This window comes from Coffea arabica, chromosome 2e (genome assembly GCF_036785885.1).
Source record: "Coffea arabica cultivar ET-39 chromosome 2e, Coffea Arabica ET-39 HiFi, whole genome shotgun sequence".
NCBI lineage: Eukaryota > Viridiplantae > Streptophyta > Magnoliopsida > Gentianales > Rubiaceae > Coffea > Coffea arabica.
The window spans coordinates 30990648-31009572 of record NC_092313.1 but is presented as its reverse complement, the minus strand read 5'-3'; the positions used below and the strand labels follow the sequence as shown (position 1 = coordinate 31009572).

The 18925-nt window shown below is 35.8% G+C and overlaps 1 protein-coding gene across 3 annotated transcripts; it reads left to right on the top strand.

Moving 5' to 3' along the window:
* Positions 1-438: 438 nt before the first annotated feature.
* Positions 439-11485, top strand: LOC113732379 (uncharacterized). 3 transcript variants are annotated; one of them, XM_027258097.2, is made up of 8 exons: positions 439-856; positions 7407-7520; positions 7637-7705; positions 7823-7842; positions 7940-7992; positions 8094-8145; positions 8217-8298; positions 10939-11485. In XM_027258097.2, exons 1-8 carry the CDS (start codon positions 667-669, stop codon positions 11136-11138), a joined length of 780 nt encoding a protein of 259 aa, XP_027113898.1. In that variant the 5' UTR covers positions 439-666; the 3' UTR covers positions 11139-11485. The 3 variants fall into 3 exon arrangements, with proteins under 3 accessions (XP_027113898.1, XP_027113899.1, XP_027113900.1); XM_027258098.2 differs by having other exon boundaries at positions 441-856; positions 8094-8124; XM_027258099.2 differs by lacking the exon at positions 8094-8145 and having other exon boundaries at positions 441-856; positions 7940-7984.
* Positions 11486-18925: the final 7440 nt, after the last annotated feature.

Below are 18925 nucleotides of genomic sequence, written 5' to 3'. Positions count from 1 at the left end.
AATTTAGAATGGGAGGGTGTAGATTTAGATCCTCCCTATTTATTGTCATGAAATTCAAAATTTTATTAATATTGCAACTTTACTTAGATATTATTGGACGTTTGTGAATCGGCTAATTATTTGGTTTAACTATTTTGTAAATGTGTCCTTAAAAATTTTTTTTGTAAATGTGAAAAATATATGATGTGAATTAAAATGATACAAAAAAGTGATTGTAACTTAATTAAACTTGCTTGGGCTCAAGAGAGTGATATTTTCTATGAATTGAATTTAAACATGTTAAAATCCAACTCAAATATTCCAATTGACAACCTACTTTAGTCTCCTATGTGGGAAGGAGGGATGACGGTAGTGAAAGCGTAAGATGTGAGAGACTTTGTGTGCAATTTCCTCATAAACACTTAACAGAACTTCCAAGAAGAGATTTATCAGAAAAAAAAAAACTGTCAAGAAGAGACAAAATAAAAAAATTAAAAGAAAAAACAAAAAGGTTAACCAGCCGTCCGTACCACGTTAGCGCCCACCGGATCATATCTAACCGGGCCACGCGTAGTCTGCACTCTTCACTTCTACTCCCACCACTCCACTCCAACCCCAATTACCCAGCCAACCTCCGCCCACCCCACCCCACCCCACTCCCTCCGCCGTCTTCCGCCGGACCGAAAGATGTACAGGGACGTTTCAGCTTGCAGTACATACAACTATGGCGACGCGCTTTACTGGGACGAGCGGTATATTCAAGAAGCGAATTGTGGTTCTTTTGATTGGTATCAACGTTACTCTGCACTTCGCCCTTTTGTCCGCAAGTATATTCCAACTTCCGCCCGCGTCCTCATGGTTGGGTGTGGCAACGCCCGTAAGGAATTTCTTCCCTTTGCTCTTCCTTTACTTTTTTTGGCTGTGGCAAATGCTTTTAATGTCGTTGTAGACAATGGAATTTTATAAAATTCCATTGTCTACAGTCGTTTCCTAGTTATTCGCTAAAATTACGAATTTTTTTATGATAACAGTGTTTTTTGAGCTTTTGCTGCTCTAAATTTCGTTGGTTTTGTTTATTTTGCTGTATTCTTATGACCCATTTCAAAGCTAGACATATGCATGCCTTCCTAATTCATTTCCTTTCTCAAACTTGAGGTGAAATTTAAATTTTTTTTGCTGATTATAGCTGTAGTTGTTGGACTTTTGCTGCTTATTTTTTATGGGTTTCATTGTGTTTCCTACACTGAGAACTGCATAGATTTGTGCCATGAAACAGTTCAATATTTAGTAGAGTTTTGTTTTTCAGTTCTTTGTTGGGTGTAATTTTTACTGTTGTAGTTGTGAGTTTTGTGCATTATGTTGATATATAGGAGTAAAGATGGTAAAGTTCAGTGAGCTGCGTGCTAGTGATGAAAAGAACGAGTCTTGGAATGAAAGAAGTTGAAAATCAAGGGTAAGGATGGGATTTTAGCTACATGATAGTAATATTGTTGATTAAGTCAGGGAAGCTCTGATGATTTTGCAGGTAGTTAGTTTCCTTTTTCTTTATTGCATGGGGAAAGAATTTCATCATTTGGCAACCTTTTCCTGTGGTGGCTCTCCTTTGTTTTCCCCTTATTGTTTCTGGGGTGGACTACCTTTACTTGGCTGCATGAGGTTTTGAAACAATCCAAGAACAGGGCTTTAGGATAGAAACAATTCCAATTTTGCAATGAAAATGAATTTCAGCCGCAGAGATTGTATCTTTTTGAGATACTTCCTTAATTGATGTATTGGTTATTCTGCCCAAGTTTTCTGGGGCAAAGATTGCAGCTTTATTTTGAGGAATCCGATTTTGTGATTGTGTTCAATATCCAATGCCATGTATAGACAGGAAAAAGAATGCTTAGAAGTATCAAAAACATGAAGCCTAGAGGTTGTATTTTGAGCTATTGCCTTATGATTCTGTTGTGTTGGTACAATTGCTGTAGAAGCTAAGAATTTAGTTCTGCAGAAGTTGCCCCAGAATGCTTAGAGGAATCCGATTTTGTGATTGTGTTCAATATCCAATGCCATGTATAGACAGGGAAAAGAATGCTTAGAAGTATCAGAAACATGAAGCCTAGAGGTTGTATTTTGAGCTATTGCCTTATGATTCTGTTGTGTTGGTACAATTGCTGTAGAAGCTAAAAATTTAGTTCTGCAGAAATTTTCTGGGCCAAAGACTGCAGCTTTACTCTGGGGAATCAAAATTTTAATATTCTGTCCCATGTTAGGCACTGTATAAAAACAAGGAAAAAGAAAATGATTAGAAGTGTTAGAAAGATGATGCAAAAATAGTGATACTTCAAGCCTAGAATTGGCAGTGTTGGCTCTCATCTTGAAGACAATGCCTTAACTTTAGAAATGAGGAACATAAACTTCAAAAACACAGTGGAAAAGATAGTCCTCAGAGATCAAACAAAACCTTGGCACGAAGTAGGGAACTAAAAAACTCCACAAACCATAGAAAATAGTGAAACAAATGCTTGAAAAGGAAATCATGCAAAAATGAAATACAAAATTTAATAAACGAATGTTGGCTGACCTGACCTGGAATATAAACAGGATAATGGAAAGCTTTTTGGCAGTAGCTGATAGCAATAGAGGGAATGATGTCTAAGACACAATGGAAGTCCTAAGAACTGTGCAGTGAGATCATTGCAGTCCCAGAAGACTGGACAGAATGAACTTTTGATCAACGTGAACTCATGGTGCAAAGGTGAATAAGGTGACAAGGAACATAGAAAAAGTAGTTGAATATTTATTATCTTAATTTGGGGTCAGGTAGTTAAGATATAGTTTTGCTTTCCAAGGAGACTGGAAGGTAGACATCTTTGGTTGTGGGAACTGTAATTAGAAAATGATACGTTTGAGGATGAGTATTTCTGAGGAAAGGGATTTAACTGGGTTACAAATTGTCTAACTGAAAATGATCAAAGAAACTTCATCTAAGAAGAATACCTTTATTCTCTAGTAAATTGCTTCCAGGGAACTATTGTGGTGAAAGATGTATTTTAGATTATGGGAACTGGAAAGTTAGCAACCAACTGATAGTCCACTGAGGCCCTGTGCTTTTGTTAATACAATGGAAACATAAATTAAAGGTATGATGGAATTCTTCCTTGCAAGTTTAGTGATATGCCATGTTCCTAATGATGCTGTTTTAAGAGTTTCCAATCCTTAAAGCATTCTAGCTTTTATGATGCTGAGCTGTACATTGTGAAAGGTTTTAGTTTAAGAAGTTCATTGATTGGGATAGCATCTTAGTTGTGTAGATTAACCCATACTTGAAGTCAGCTGCTTATTGAAGTAGTCATGAGATGTAGACCTAGATTGACCGTTTGATTTGATAGGTTTCATCCTATTGCTTGTGGTATCCACACCAAAAAAGTTTCTGTTCAACAATAATAGGGAATTAGTATGTGTCTGAGCCGTATAGGTAGGGATGGTTATAAGTGGGCAATATGTAATGTACTTTCTTTGGACAAGTTCAATGCAAAAAAGTACTATTAGGATTTTTATCGGGAATAAATAAAAATATGGTATCAAACTGACATGTCTAAGCTGCTTCATGTCAACCAAACATGATATTCTAGATTTGTGGTTCTATATTTTCTAACTTGTTTGGTGATAGGGGTGGCTGCACTTCCATTTCAAACCAGCTTCCACACCGAATCTGGAACCATGACGTGAACCTTTCATGTTTTGGTTCCACCTCGTCAAAATGTGGAATTGAACTGGAGTCACAAAGCTGCAACCCTTGTCCATGCCCAGTTTTGCTACTTAAGAGACTCAAAATTAAGCCATTGCATTGAAAATGAATGACAGCAACTGTTATTATAGACGGTGCCATCTTTTTATTTTTTCAAAAGTTTTGAGCTAAATGCTGTAAAAATCTTGAGTTAAACCCTATAAAAACCTTATTAAAATTTTTGTTCTTCTTGTTAACGTAATTTTTATATCTTGACTCCCTTGTCCTGAAACATCTGTTGGAATTTCAGTATCATCGGTGTTGAAGATGTTAATTGAGTCAAAAATGCGCGTAACTTCTTTTTCCTTGTAGTTCCTTGATTTAGAAGATGAACTACTGCCACCAAAATGTGCCATTTTGTAGGAAATAAACAAAAGTACATTGTAAATATTGTTGAGAATTTAAAGGTATTAAATAAATCATGCATGCAGTAATATGAGAATATATGAAATTCAACATCATCAATGTTGAAGATGTTAGTTAACTTGGTATGGCGTGTCATAATTTTTTTTTGGGAGAATTGTGAGCTTTATATAAACAAAATAAAAGAATTTTCTTTCTAACAGTCAACTTCCGCCTATGTTCTTCCTCTACAATTCTAATAAGATTGCCCCCCCCCCTGGGGGGGGGGGGTGATTTGACTCAAAAATAACTTTATCTACCTATTGAGATAACCAGCCATAAAGTCAGCAGCTTGATTACATTGGCGATATACAAAATACACATTCACCTCCCTAAAGGATGGGATTAAGTCCTTTATATCAGATATGCAACTGGAACCCTCCAAGGATAGCATCTTTTGCTATTTTAAGATATCTGCAGTAAGTTTTGAATCAGTGTGGACTTCAATATGTCTCCATCCATTGAGTTTGGCAATCACCAACTCTTTCTTGATAGCTTCCAGCTCATGGATTAATATTGAATCATCACATACCTTAAGATTTTGCCATTTTCATCTCTAAGAATGAAGCCTTCACCCCCTATTTCACCTCTAACTGAATCATCACAATTCAGACATTTTAGTCCAGATTTGGGAGTTTACCGTTTGCACCAATGTATGGTTGGATGAAAGAAAGCAGCTTGAAGTCCCCATCTCATAGCTAGGGATCTGTTGCTTGGATTGTCCTTAACAGTTTCTTCCACTCTTCTTATGGATTTGATCCAAAATAGTTTGAGCTAATGCTGTTGGTGGTCTACTTTCCTGCCGAAACAAGTGTATGTTCCTTTCTTGCCATATGAAATAGACAGCAGCACAAAGAGAGAGCTTGTGTAAGAGACCTTTTAGTTCTCCCCCTCTGATGTCTTCTTTAAATAAATTATGTAAGTAAAAGGAGAATGTAAAATAATAATAGTACTAGTGTTGGACTTTAAAGGAATAAAAGAAATTATGGGATTATAATGAGTGAATGGGTAATTAAGAGAATTAAAGGGTAGAAGAGGGAGAAAAAATATGTGGTGTGGTGAGACCATGGGGGCTTTTATAGGGTTTAATTCAAAATTAAATAAATAAAAAAAAGATAGCAAATGCTATTATAGCCATTGCTATCATTCCTTGCCTGCTGTTTGTTAATGCAATAAATTTGTCTTTCGCTTTGGATTGAAACTGCTAAGTTTTGAGTCGTTGCTGTAGCATTGACTGGGCCTGGGCAAGGGTAACAGCTTATATGGTTCGCTTGTCACTTGGAACTCCAGTTTCAAGATTAAGTACCAGAACCGGATCCTGTAGGCAAGGTTCCGGTTACAGGAACTGCAGGTGCGGTTCCCAGTTCAAAATAGAACCATGGCCATCCCTAATACAACACATGTTGCAATAGGTTCCACTGTAGACGGATTTAGCCTGTAAGCTAAGATTTCTGAATTATGATAGGTTTCCAGTCCAATTTGACAGAGTCAACTTGGGATGGTAAAAGTCAACCTGGCTTACTACAGTGATTAGCTGCATTTTAACAGTTGACAGGTTTGCTTAGCTATGTGTATTACTTAGTCATAACAATTCTTAACTTCCAAGTATACTGTAGCTAATCAGTTGTAAATTGTAATGGCATTGGGAAGAGAGGAATGATGGGAAGAATTTTTGCTTTGAGCTTAAGATAATGTGTCCGGCTTTGTTTAACAAATGGGAGCAAGCTTTCCTCTGCGTGTATTTTTTAAGGAAATCTTGGTGGGATTCCTTGATTTCTTTCTTCTCCCATTTTTTCCTCTTTTCCTGCTCCTTGCTTCCTTTTAAAACCCCTATTGGTGCCCCTTCCCATTTCTAACTCTCAAAACTTTCTTCTACATTCTCAAAAAGTTTACAGTAGAAATTCTAAAACTAATATTACCTGCAAAACCTTCTTGTTGCTGCATTAGTTGGACTGCTAAATTAGTTCCCCAACCCACTTCCACACCCCCCTCCCAAAAAGAAGGACTTCTAAGCTTCAGCATCAAAATTTTCAGAAATTGAGCATGGAGGTCTGGATTTGGATTTGATAACCTAGAAGCTGCAAATGATTATGATCAAAACAGCCGATATTGTTACTAGCCTATATCTGTACTGGAGAAGTATGGAGGAAAGTGAAAGATGTGGATCAAAATATGGTTCCTATCATTGTGGATCTTGCAGTTAATATTGTAGTTAACTGCTGGATTACTTACAAGCTGATTTTGTGAAATTGAGGATTTAATCGACATGTGATATGGGAAAAAGATATTATCAACATGTTTATTGGAGTCATCTGTGAAACAGAACCTGCCGTAGTGTTGGGTACTTTGATCCAAGCTGGATTTTCCCATGCATCCAAGTGGAAAATTTGTCAACAAATCTATTTGGGAATCATTATGCCTTTGTTCAGTGACTGCAGATACTTTACAGAGTGCTCATAGCATGTAAATGCATAAAAATAGGGTGCAGTTGCGCTAAGCTTGGATTGCTCAGTGCTTCAGTGAAAATTGTGATTGACTTGGGGTTAGTCGAGCTTCCACTTGGAACTTAGTGATACATTGTGATTGGGGTTACTACTTGGTTTTGTTCAGCATTTATGACTTTTAGCCGAGATTATACATCACTGTGATTGATGTATGTTGTTATACAAATGTAGCATAAATTTTTGTACTGCATGTAGTATCTATTGACTTGCAGACTTATTCTTTAAGAAAAAATAAATGACTATCAAATTACATGTGAGTCTCAGATGTCCCAAGTCTAATTATTTTATTTTTAGTCCCTGCCTTCCCATATTCCTGTACTCAGCTTAGGATGTTTTATGCTTTTCAATAAGGTGCTATACCCATTTCTTATTGCTTCTTTAGTATTAGGCTATTTTCCAGCAATTCCACATCCCAAGTAGTCTTCATAGCATTTAACTCATGTAAAGTTTTGCCAAAGCCGAGTTGTTGAAGCTGTAGTTACCATTATATTTATTTCATCTATTTTCTTCAAAATACACAATTTCAAATGCATAAGTTTGTGATGGTGTCCAATAATGGCCAAACCAAAGAATCGAGCGTTAAAATCACAATTTGAGTTGTCAAATTCAGGCTCCTTATTTGGGTATCTTATTTTATGAGTTTGATGGTTATCTTTCTTCGTAATTCATGTTTGTACTTGTTCCATAATGTAGATGTTGACTTGTCAATGGTAATTAAAATGCTGACCATAAAAGAACTTGTTTTGCAGTTATGTCAGAGGATATGGTGAAGGATGGCTATGAAGATATAATGAACATCGACATATCATCAGTGGCTATTGACATGATGAGAAGGAAATATGAACAGGTTCCGCAAATGAAATGTATCCAGGCTAAGGAATAGTTTATTATACTGTTGCTGAGTTTTATCATTTATACTTTTTCTACTTGATTGAAAGAACGTATCTAGCCAGTAAAATTTCCTTATGAAACTCTATAGACATGAAAATGGATGTTAGGGACATGAGCTTTTTTCCCGATGACTCATTCCATAGTGTGATTGATAAAGGTAAGATGTCCATAGTAAGCGGTGAAGTTTTAATACTTCTTGAAGATTGAGTTACAGAATGTTAATTCTCTGATATATCTCTCAATTTGGCATTTCTGGTCTTGCTGATCCACATAGGAACTCTGGATTCATTAATGGTAAGTTATGTTTCTACTTTTCCCCTTGGCATCTGCTTAGTCCTCGTTAGTCTTGGGGTTGTCTAACTTTAAATTGTTTAATGCTTGCATTTCATAGTGTGGGAACAATGCTCCAATCAGTGCTGTTAATATGCTGGGGGAGGTGAGCAGGTTGTTGGATTTGTTTATTTTTTGAAGTATTTGTACCTCCTTGATGTGATTTTCAGTTCTCATTCTTCTGACCTAAGTGTATTGATTTTTCTCTGTTTCAGGCTTCTTAAACCCGGAGGAGTCTATCTGTTGGTAATGTTAACCCTAATGTCTGTAGGTTTTCTTCTTCTGAATCATAAATTAGACGTAAACTTGTGGAGTTTGTAATTACTTGCCAATTGCAGATTACTTATGGTGACCCTACTGTAAGAATTCCTCATCTAAATCGATCAGTGTACAGTTGGAAGATAGAACTATACATTATACGTAAGTGGATTTTTCCTTGATATGAAAACCTGTTTATTCTCTTTTACTTTTATGTTCTAGTCTACTTATATGTCATAGTTTGAGTATTTATGGGACAATAGTATTTTAATGTTCGCTATATCTTTATGTGAAACCTCAAGGGATATTGGGACATACTGATCTTTGATTACTACTCCTGGTATGCATTGAATTTAGAAGCTGCATGGGATGCATTCAGATTCATTTTCCTAGAGTGACATGCTGAGATTGTTTTTTAAAGCTAAAAATGGTGACCGTGTTAATCTCTCAAGAAAATGAATTTGAAATTATGTTTGGATAACAAATTTGCTTTTCCATGTCCCTTCCAACACATTTGGATATCAATCTAGTTAATAGTTGTCTGTCGCTAATTAATTTTCTAATTCAGTATGGCTAAACAGTGTGATAGTATATTGTGAGATTTCTTTATGACAAATCATGGACGTGGGGTGTCGATAAAAAATAGGTGAACAAGCAGTGGTAGCATTTTCTTATTCTTATTTACTTACACTTTAGTCACATAATCAATTTGTTAATCATTATTCCATCTCATTAATGTTGAGGAACGGCATGCCTATTCCTGTTATTGTGATATATGTTCCATTGCCATTACAGTTTAGGGAAGACAAATTATCCGGGTAGCTGCTAAACTTTCCGAATAGTCGAGTTTTGGCCACTCAACTATTAATAATATGTTTTTACCCATTGAATTATCAAAAGTGTAAATTTTGGACTATTCCATCTGATTTCACTGTTAAATCTACCAGATCGAGCTATTAATGGTATGTCTCGTGAATCATGCGGACCTTTAGATTTGGTGGAGTTAACGGTGGAACAAGATGAAATAGCCTAAAATTTACACTTTTGATAGTTCAGTGGGTAAAAACATACAATTAATAGTTGAGTGGTGAAATTTTAACTATTCAAGAAGTTCAGTGGCTATGCGGATGGTTTGCTCTTTAGGAAATCAACTTTAACTCTGTCATTGTTACTACATATACATGTATTTTACGGCTTACATCTCTGGTACATATACATGTAGTTTACGGCTTGCATCTCTGGTCAAATGGCCAAAGCACCCAGGATGACTAGGAATGTGGAATTTTTTTGTTTGCTGGATACTATTCTCCAGTTAGTCAACCTGTTATTCTCTTTATTTCTTGCAGCATGACCATTCATACTAAAGTATACCCTGTCCCTTAGACACAGTCCTCCAACCAGATTTAGAAAGCCCCACTAGGAGCTGATCTAAAGAAAAGATTGCCGTAAGTTGATGAAAATTTAAATAGTAAGAATTAAATTAAGATCATGATGCTAGAAAACTTAAAAGTACCTCAGTAAAAGTTTCTAACAAGGGTGGAATTTGCACAGAACAGTCTCTAGGCTATAAAGCATGTTTTCTGATTTCTGTACTTCACTATGTGGCTATGTGTTCTTTTGACCACTATTGCCATCAGAGATTTGTTCATTATGCTTGATGCCTGTGGTCTTGTTATTGGGTTGCGTGTGGCTTGGAAGAGGAAAGATGGGATAGGAAAAGTAACAACTGCTGGTTTATTATGTGGGCTTGGATAGAAAAAGTCAGGAGGAGTAGTTTGTGACTGTTATTTGACCTTGCAATAGAAACCACAATGGGAAAGTCAGAAAATAAACAAGGACATGTTGGTTCAGGGAAAGAAAGACTGTATAGTCGAGTGCCAAGATGAAAAATAGGACTGCCAGTACCACAAGACTTGATGAGCCATTATATGGTCAAATTTGGTGATGTTGACAGTGCAGCTTTTTTAGTGGAGCAGCAATATTTGCTTTTTGCCTGCAGGCTTGCTTCTTCGTTTTTACCATGAGAAAGAGAGAGAGAGAATCTTTTGGAGTATGTAGTGATCACAATGGGGACGGGGCTGTTTATGCCATCTTAGTTCATGTTCTTCTCTAATTTAAAAATGAAAAAAAAAAAGAATGTTCTGAGACTCTTTTATGACAAGAAATGGAAAGGTGTTTAATGGGATCAAATGTACTTGAAGTGGTAATGTGCCACAGACTTTATTTCGAGGGGTCTAATATAATTTGTTCAATTAATCTTTGCTTGGGTTGAAAATTGTTCTTTCGGTTTTATTTCTGATACTCTTTATTGGCCATCTTGGTGTGAAATTGACATTTGCTTGCCAGTATGACAGCATCAAGTATATTGATGAATGTGGAATGCCTGGTTGTTTTTTTGTAATTTGTCTCTTGATGAAAATTCATTAGAGCTATATTCTTGAATAAGTTGAGATTTATACTTGTATGACTTTGAAACAAGGTGGACAGCAAACTATCAAACATTAGGAACTGCATTGTGAAACTTCTTGAGCAAAATGTTGCTTCCTTTTCTATATTTGAGGAGAAAAAACAGTAGTCCATTCTAATTTACTTGCAAAACAGATGAAGGGAACCTATTGTTTTCCAAATCACAAATTTCGCCTCTTGATTGTTTTGTCCTCCTAAAATACTGGATGTAAAACTCAAAATGAATATGCTTTTGACAATTTTGTGACCTTTGTGACGTTTTTCTTGGGGAAGCCTATTGTTTGTTGTCAGGAGATTTATATGAATTAGTCATGTTAAATGTTCTTCATTTTGCAGCTAGACCTGGATTTCAAAAGCCAGCCGATTCCGCCTCTTCAGCAAAATCATTCTTGGAACCTGTTCCTATCACTGAAAAGGGACAACTTCCTGCAGATTATGTTTTAGAAGATCCAGATTCTCATTTTATATACATTTGTAAAAAGACTGGCGAACCAATTGATTTAAGCAACAAGTCTCCCTATTCTTTGTCACTATAGGGTGAACTTGGAGCTTAGGATGTTATTCATCTCTAAGCTCTGAGGTTGGCTGTAGTTTCATTGTGATTATAGAAGCTTCTAAACTTTCAGCTAGCTACCAGCTCCCTCCTCATAGGGGCATTCCTGTGATGGAATAGTCCTGCATTCTGGGTTGAGGAGGTTATTCTGTTTGGGATAATTTTTCTAGCAGTGATGTAGAATGGGGTAAATAATTAATAATTGATCCCTCACTAGAAATTACTAGCTGGGATATTCTTGCCTCTCAGGGCCCTTGTTCTGTACTTGAAAACAAGGATATTCTTTTCCACAGTAAAACGTAATAAAGTTTTTCCTTCTTTTTTTCTTCAGGGCAAATAGCAAGCAGCAAGTAGCAAGGTTAAAACCCTGCCTCCAATGCGGAATTAGGGCTCGGCCCAAATTTGGGGAAATCCCTCTTATAAGAATTGCATTGAAAAAACGACACAGATATATAAAGCTTTTTTTATCTCCACCAAAAATGAGAATAAAAAATGCACGAGCAGTTATAACATGATTAAGCAGTTTTATGAGTTTATTTGTCATTAATACTCCCTTCCTTTTTTTATAACTGACGTTTAAGGTTTTACACATCAATTAAGAAAAGTTTTTCATTGTTTAAATCTATACACTACTTTCCTTTTGTACCCTCATTAATTGTCCAATTCACCCATGTTTTCTCTCACTAGAGTACTAAATGGTGCTGTTTTACTAAGCCAAAAGCAATGCAAACTAACTAGGAGTAGTAATTAAGAACCCTGTATTGAAAAAGAGAGATAAAAGGGTAAAATTGTGAAAAAATAATTAATGCTGCATGGGGATAGTAAAACGACAGATAAAAGTACTTAAGAGCAAATTTCTTAAACGTCAGTTATAAAAAAAGGGAGGGAGTATATATTTAACATGATTAAGTTTTAGACGTGGGAAAATTGAATTTTTTATGTTAAATTTTAATCGTTCACAATGAAAATGAGCCATTTTATTCTTCAAGAGATTTAAATGCTCATTTTTTATTTGTGGTCATCTTTCCGGTCAAATTTTAATCTACCATTTTGAAACTAGCAAATAATTACTGATAACTCACTTAATCTACCATCTTCGGTCAAATTTTGGTAGGAGAAAGTCACGAACAATCACTGGCACCTTACTTAATCTATCTTTTCTTCAGTTTTGCTCTATTCAAACTCTAATTTAACAAACTGACCTATGCACCCTTTACCTTTGCGGCATTTCCCTCCTTCACTCCCAATCTTTCTCGACCATTCCCACTTACACCACCACCACCACCACCACCGAATAGAGAGCACCGTTCCCAATCCTCCCCTACCATTACCAAATAGACAGCACCATCACCAAATAGAGAGCATTGATGTTTGGTTGTAGACAATGTTTTCAATAATGGGTTAAACTTATTATTTGTTTTATTTTATATAATTTGGATAATACTAAAATAAAATAAAAATTAGTGCAAATCGATATAATCATCCCATTTTTACTGTTTTGACTGCATCAACTAGTTTTTGACTGGTTCAATTAACTTTTTAGGTTTAATATAGAATCTGACTCCACACCATATGACTACTCAATGGTTCAACTAGTTGAACTAATTGGTCCAATCTAGTTTTGAAAACATTGTTTAGGTGTAATTTTTGCATATCATTCTTAGCATTATTGTTGTCAAGGTTGGTATTGGGCAGAAATTACAAAATTTTACTTTGGTCATATGCTAAATGAGGTAGTAGCTTCACCGACCAATTAAAACATCATATAATTATTTAGATAGCTGATTCTATACATATTTTTTGATTTCAGAAAATAATTTTTAATTCAGAGTATAATAATGCTCATTTCTTGCAGTGATAAATCTACTCTTTCATCATTAGGGGCATTTGCCCCCACTGCCCCCACTGACCAAAGAAAATTTTCATTTTTAGGCATATAATATTTAGAAAAATATAATTTTCCCCCATCTACACTGCCCCCACTGACCAAAGAAAATTTTCATTTTAGGTATATAATATTTAGAAAAATATAATTTTCCCCTATCTAATTTATCAATTTGTCCCTACTGACAAAAGAAAAATATAGATTCTAAGTGTTGATTTGTCTAAAAATTTGTTTCTAATTCAATATATATGTTTGATAACAATGTTTAATAACGACAGACACAATATATCACTCTAATGATGAATATATGTATGCACAAACTCGATAGTTGAAGATATTAAATTTACTTGTGAAGATTCCCATACACAAAAAATTTATACTATAATGAGTCGTAGAATATTAGTGACATTCCCTTATCTTTTTGATTAAATATGTATGCCACTATTTCATATTACTTACCATGTTTATATTGTTATTGCCCAATGTTATGTGCAAAGCTCTATGCTAATTCTGCCCTCACTGAAAATGTTTTTTCTAGCTCCACCACTGATTTCTTCTATAGTTATTCATTTTCTTTTAGTAGTAGCATAGCATTTCTATGGTGCATTTTAAATTATGTAGGTACTACTATTAATTAAGTACTATTCATCAATTTTTGTTTTTATCTGTTAAAAAGCAAACAAGTAATTCATAGACAAATCTTATCTTTTATCTCTTGTACGTAGTTAAGATTCTAAGATTGTGTTTGGATTGCATTTTCCGTCATTTTTCATGGAAAAATTACTGTAGCGATTTGATATATGTGAGGGAAAAAGGTGATAGGGAAATATGATCACGGAAAAAGGTGATAGGGAAATGTGATCACTGCTTGAAATATTATATTTACAATTACATCACATTATCTTTCAATTACCAATCATTAGGCGATCCACAACTATAGAAGATCAGTTAAATGTACTTAAAAAAATTTCATGGTCTTTTTATTGGTACCATTGCTAAACTAGTATCTCTCACTAAAAATAATAGTTTATATTTAAATATTTAATAATGTTTAATCTAAGGGTCACTAACACATCTTTTACCATTCAAAGATAAATTTCACTTGTGGGTATAACACTCACAAATGATTGTAGAATGCCCTAAAATTATGAGTAAATCTTTCCTATACCGTCAGTGTAAACCTACTTTACACTGATGGCTCACCATATTGTGCCACCTCGATAATGAAGATTGGCAATCTGTTATTCCCAATTAATAATATTATTATGTTATTTAATTTGATATTCATAAATGACTGCTAAATAAAATTTGTCTCTTATGTCTATCCTCCCTCTGTCGTCATTCTCATCCCTATGTTTCTTTATCCTTTCCTTTATATCGCTCTTCGACCCTTCCAACATCTGTAATACAGTTCCGTCCTCTGTTCTACCAACGGCAAAAGCCGCTTTACCATTCTTCCAACTCGATTTTTCAACAATTGGTGATTAGGGTTTTTGAAAAAATGGTGAAAATCATATGGGAAGGGCAGCAAGCAAGTCCTTGTTTTCCTGGAGGGTTCGAGCATTTTTTGTTCATATAAATACTCTTTATATAAATGGTCATTTTTTGTTCATGCTTATCTTTTGGTCAAATTTTGATAGGAGAAAGTCACGGACAATCACTAGCAAGTCACTTAATCTATCATTTTCTTCAATTCTGCACCACCCAAACTCTAATTTAACAAACTTATAAATGCACCATTTCGCTCTTTCATCGCCATTTTCCCCACCATTCCCACTTACACCACCACCACCACCAAATAGAGAACACCATTCCCAATCCTTCCCCACCATTCTCACTTACAGCACCACCATCACCAAATAGAGAGTACCACCACCAAATAGACAACATTGATGTTTGGGTATAGCCAATGTTTTCAACCATATGGTTAAGTTTTTTGTTTTTATTTTAAATAATTGGATAACACTAAAATTTAAAAAAAAATAGTGCAAATTGGTATAATCATTCGACTTTTACTGTTTTGATTGCCTCAACTAGTTCTTGACTGGTTCAATTAACTCTTTAGGTTTAATATAGAATCTAACCCATGCAATATGACTGCTTAGTAGTTCAACTAGTTGAACTGACTGATCTAATCTAGTTTTTAAAACACTATTTAGGCGTGCTTTTTGGCATATCATTCTTTGCATTATTGTTTTCACAGTTGGTATTGGGCAGAAATTACAAAATTTTACTTTGGTCATATGATGAATGAGGTAGTAGCTTTACCAATTACACCTCTTATAATTATTTAGACAGATTTTATACATATTTTTTTATTTCAAAAAATAATTTTTCATTAAGAGCATACTAATGCTCATTTCTTGTAGTGACAGATCTACTCTTTCACGTGCTGCAATGAAAGGGCAGAAAGTCTCGATGGCCCTCGAACTATTTAAAAATTCAATTTGGCCCCCCAACTATTAAATGAATGCTTTTGGCCCTCCATCTAATTAAATGGTATATTTGTGGCCCTTCCGTGAGCTAGAGTCGTTAAGTCCAATTGAAAGAGCAACAGGCACGAGGCACAGGGGATAAGTGAAGGGCATTTTCGTCAGCACACCATTGCTGCTAGGTTAAAACATGAAATGAAGCCTCTTTTTTCATATTTTCATGGCTGTTTCCATGGTTTCCAAAGTTCACTTGCCAGAAACGGATCTAGGTTGTAATGAGTAACAAAGGCAACAGTCGCAGCGAAAAAATGTGAGCATATCAGTGTCTTTCAATCCTCAATTGGGGATGCGACAAAGCTTGTAAGATGATTATTTCATGGACCGACAGGAATCTGGGGAGGAGGTATGATGTTTGTGTGGATGGTGGCTGCCAGCACTGGCCTTGAATCAACAGGGAAATGTGTTGCCATTCCGTAGAGTTGATACTTGGTCTTCTGAGGAGAATCAATTGGATGGAAAAAGAAAGAGATAGAAGTGAAGATGTTAGAAGAAGGTTGAAGAGAAAGGAAGAAAACAAGAGAGTTGCAAAAAGAAATCCGATCGCATAAATGGTTGAACAAGATTCTAATGAAGCTACTTTTGATCACCTGGGTCATTGTTGATACCCGGTCTTCGTAGAGTTGACACTTGGCTACTTTTGATCACCTGGGTCATCATTCCGTAGAGTTGATATGTGGTCTTCTTAGGAGAATCAATTGGACGGAAAAAGAAAGAGATGAAAGTAAAGATGTTAGAAGAAGGTTGGAGAGAAAGCTGGAAAACAAGAATCAGAAAATAATAGTATTGCAAAAGAAATCCGATCACATAAATGGCTGAACAAGATTCTGATGAGACTGCTTTTGATCACCTGGGTCATTGTGATACTGCTTGTTTGGGTTCAAAAGTGAAGGAATACAACCTATATGCAACAAATTGAAGGTGGAAAATGAAGGCCTTTTTTTAGACTGTTTAGGTGTAGTAGCGAATATACACTGTTTTGAACTCTTCAGATATATTAGCGAATGTACATGGTGGATAGGTTTGTGAAATGTTTAGCTAATTTGGTGAAGCTGGTGTATGTTTAGACAAAATTTGTAAGCCTTGTTGTTGGTTAAGTAAATTAGCTGCTAATTCAGTCAAGAATGTTAATGATAGCGTAAGTTCAATTGAAACGTGTTGCTAACCAAAGTTCAACAGGCAGAAGAAATGAAAAGAACCAATTCCCATTAATCAACCGAAGTCTTGATCCCATATACAAAAAGTAGTTTACACCAAATAGCCAACCAATTGTACCACAAATCAACCCCTACAACAAAAAAAAAGTTTCCAGCCAACTAATTACAATTGATAACTAGCACATATCCATGAACAAAAAATTACAATTGACAAAAAGAGAGCTGTTGCTGGCCTTGCAGTTTGACATCATTTACAATTATCACCAAATGACAATAGGAGAAGTAGTTGTCTCTCATCTTTCACTCCCTTGTCTTCTTCCAGACCCTCTTCCCCGCTTTCCTCTCTCACTCCACTTCCTTCTCCAATTCCCAACAGTGAATAAGGGGTTCTTTTCTAAATAAGCATAGTTCAAATTTATCATTCCCCTATCTGCATCAACTAAGGGTCTCTAAAAAGCAGTCCTTCTTAGTCAATTGGTACGCTGCTGATGAGCAGGTTGCTGCGGCTGTTGGGAGTGCTCATGTGCAACCTCTTGCTAATGAGATGGCTCATGTGTAGCCTGTTGCTAGTGGGAATGCTCCTATGCAATCTCAAGCTGCTTGGATTGGTTCTACACAAGATAATAATGCGATCCTTCATTGGTACTCTGTTGTGCTCTCGTATGTTGTCTGGCTTTCCCTTGAACCCTTTTGATCTGTCATCATTTACAAATTACATGAATACATTATGTTTGAAAAATTAATACCAAGATGTAACAAGGTTTAAAGCCCCTGACCTGCTATGATGTATTTGTTGCTGACTGCTGCACTTCTATTTGCTGTTGATCTCCCTGAGACATCCTTGAATTGTCCACTTTTTTGCATGTTGCTACATTATGTCCTACTGCCCACATTTCCTGCAGTGTATCACAACTCTTCGCCTTAATTTTCTTCCATGATTTTTACCTTAGTTACGTCCCTTTTTCTAGCTTTCTTGGGCCTCTCGAGTTGAGTTACACTCAAAGGTGGGTCCAATACTAGCATTGATGAAAGGGGCCAATGATCCTGACCATTAATAGGTTCTAGCACATTATTGTAGATTCTAAGGAATAGCTCCTTACTGTAGCACTTATCTAACTCTTTGTACGGGTCACCATTGTTCATGTAAATAGAAGCAATGGCATGATAGCAAGGAATACCACTCACCTCCCATAACAGACATATATAGTGCCTTTTTTTCAAATTAACAGCAAATTGGGCCCCATGTGGGCCATGAACTTGATAACTATCAATTGAATTGAAGATTGGCTTCCACTAATTTGATTCTCTCTTCTACAATTTCTCTAATCAATGGGCCTGTGGGACCTCGTACCTTTACATTGCTAACTTTCTTGTGTGAATCCTTTCCATTAGCATAATTCTAATTGACTCTAGCATTGATATAATAGATTGTTCTGTTGCCTCCAAAATATGTGCATTAAATGACTCACACAAATTATTTACAAGTAAATCAAATTTTGTGTGAGTAAGGAAGAAAGTTTTGCACCTAAGAGGTGGAGCATTCTTGACCCACTGGAAGGCCTTTTTGTCATACTTTTTCAAGTCATCCATAGCTTTATTGTAAAGTGGGACTGTTGTGCTACTAGCAATATACCAAAGTCTGTCCTTTAAACCTTGTCTAGGATGTTTTTTCTTGAAGTTCCTATACATATACTGCACGCAATACCTATGTTCAGCGTTTAGAAGCACGTCTGAAAGTGCTGTCCAACCCCTGTAGCAAGGACAAACAAACAGATAACCGTGGCTTGCACAAAAAAAAATTATAGCTATGGTACAGTAAATGGCATACCTTCTACTGATCAGAAATAAATGTGTAGTGGAACTGATTATCAATTGCTAAGTTAGCCTTCAAAGTGTCAAGACCCACCTCCACTACTCAGTTGCTTCTTTTTCCACTACTGCCCATGCAATGGGCCACCAACCATTATTAGGGTCTACTCCAATTGCAGCCAACAATTGTCCTGGATAGGAGCTCTTAATGTGGCAACTATCCAATCCTTTTATTGGCCTACAACCATCATGAAATCCTCTCTTCGGTGGCACTAAACAACAATACAATCTCATGAATCTAGGATCCCTCTAGGAGTTCAAAATGGATTAAACATCACCTCCATAGTACTACTAGCATGAGTTTTCTTTATCTCTTCACAATACTCCTAGATTTTTGAGTATTGTGCTTTAGCAAAACCCTTAACAGCTC

Coding starts and splice junctions, on each gene's coding strand:
- LOC113732379 (XM_027258097.2), top strand. CDS start 667: ATGTACAGGGACGTTTCAGCTTGCAGTACATACAACTATGGCGACGCG. Junction 857..7,406: donor GGTTGGGTGTGGCAACGCCC/GTAAGGAATTTC, acceptor CTTGTTTTGCAG/TTATGTCAGAGGATATGGTG. Junction 7,521..7,636: donor ACAGGTTCCGCAAATGAAAT/GTATCCAGGCTA, acceptor GAAACTCTATAG/ACATGAAAATGGATGTTAGG.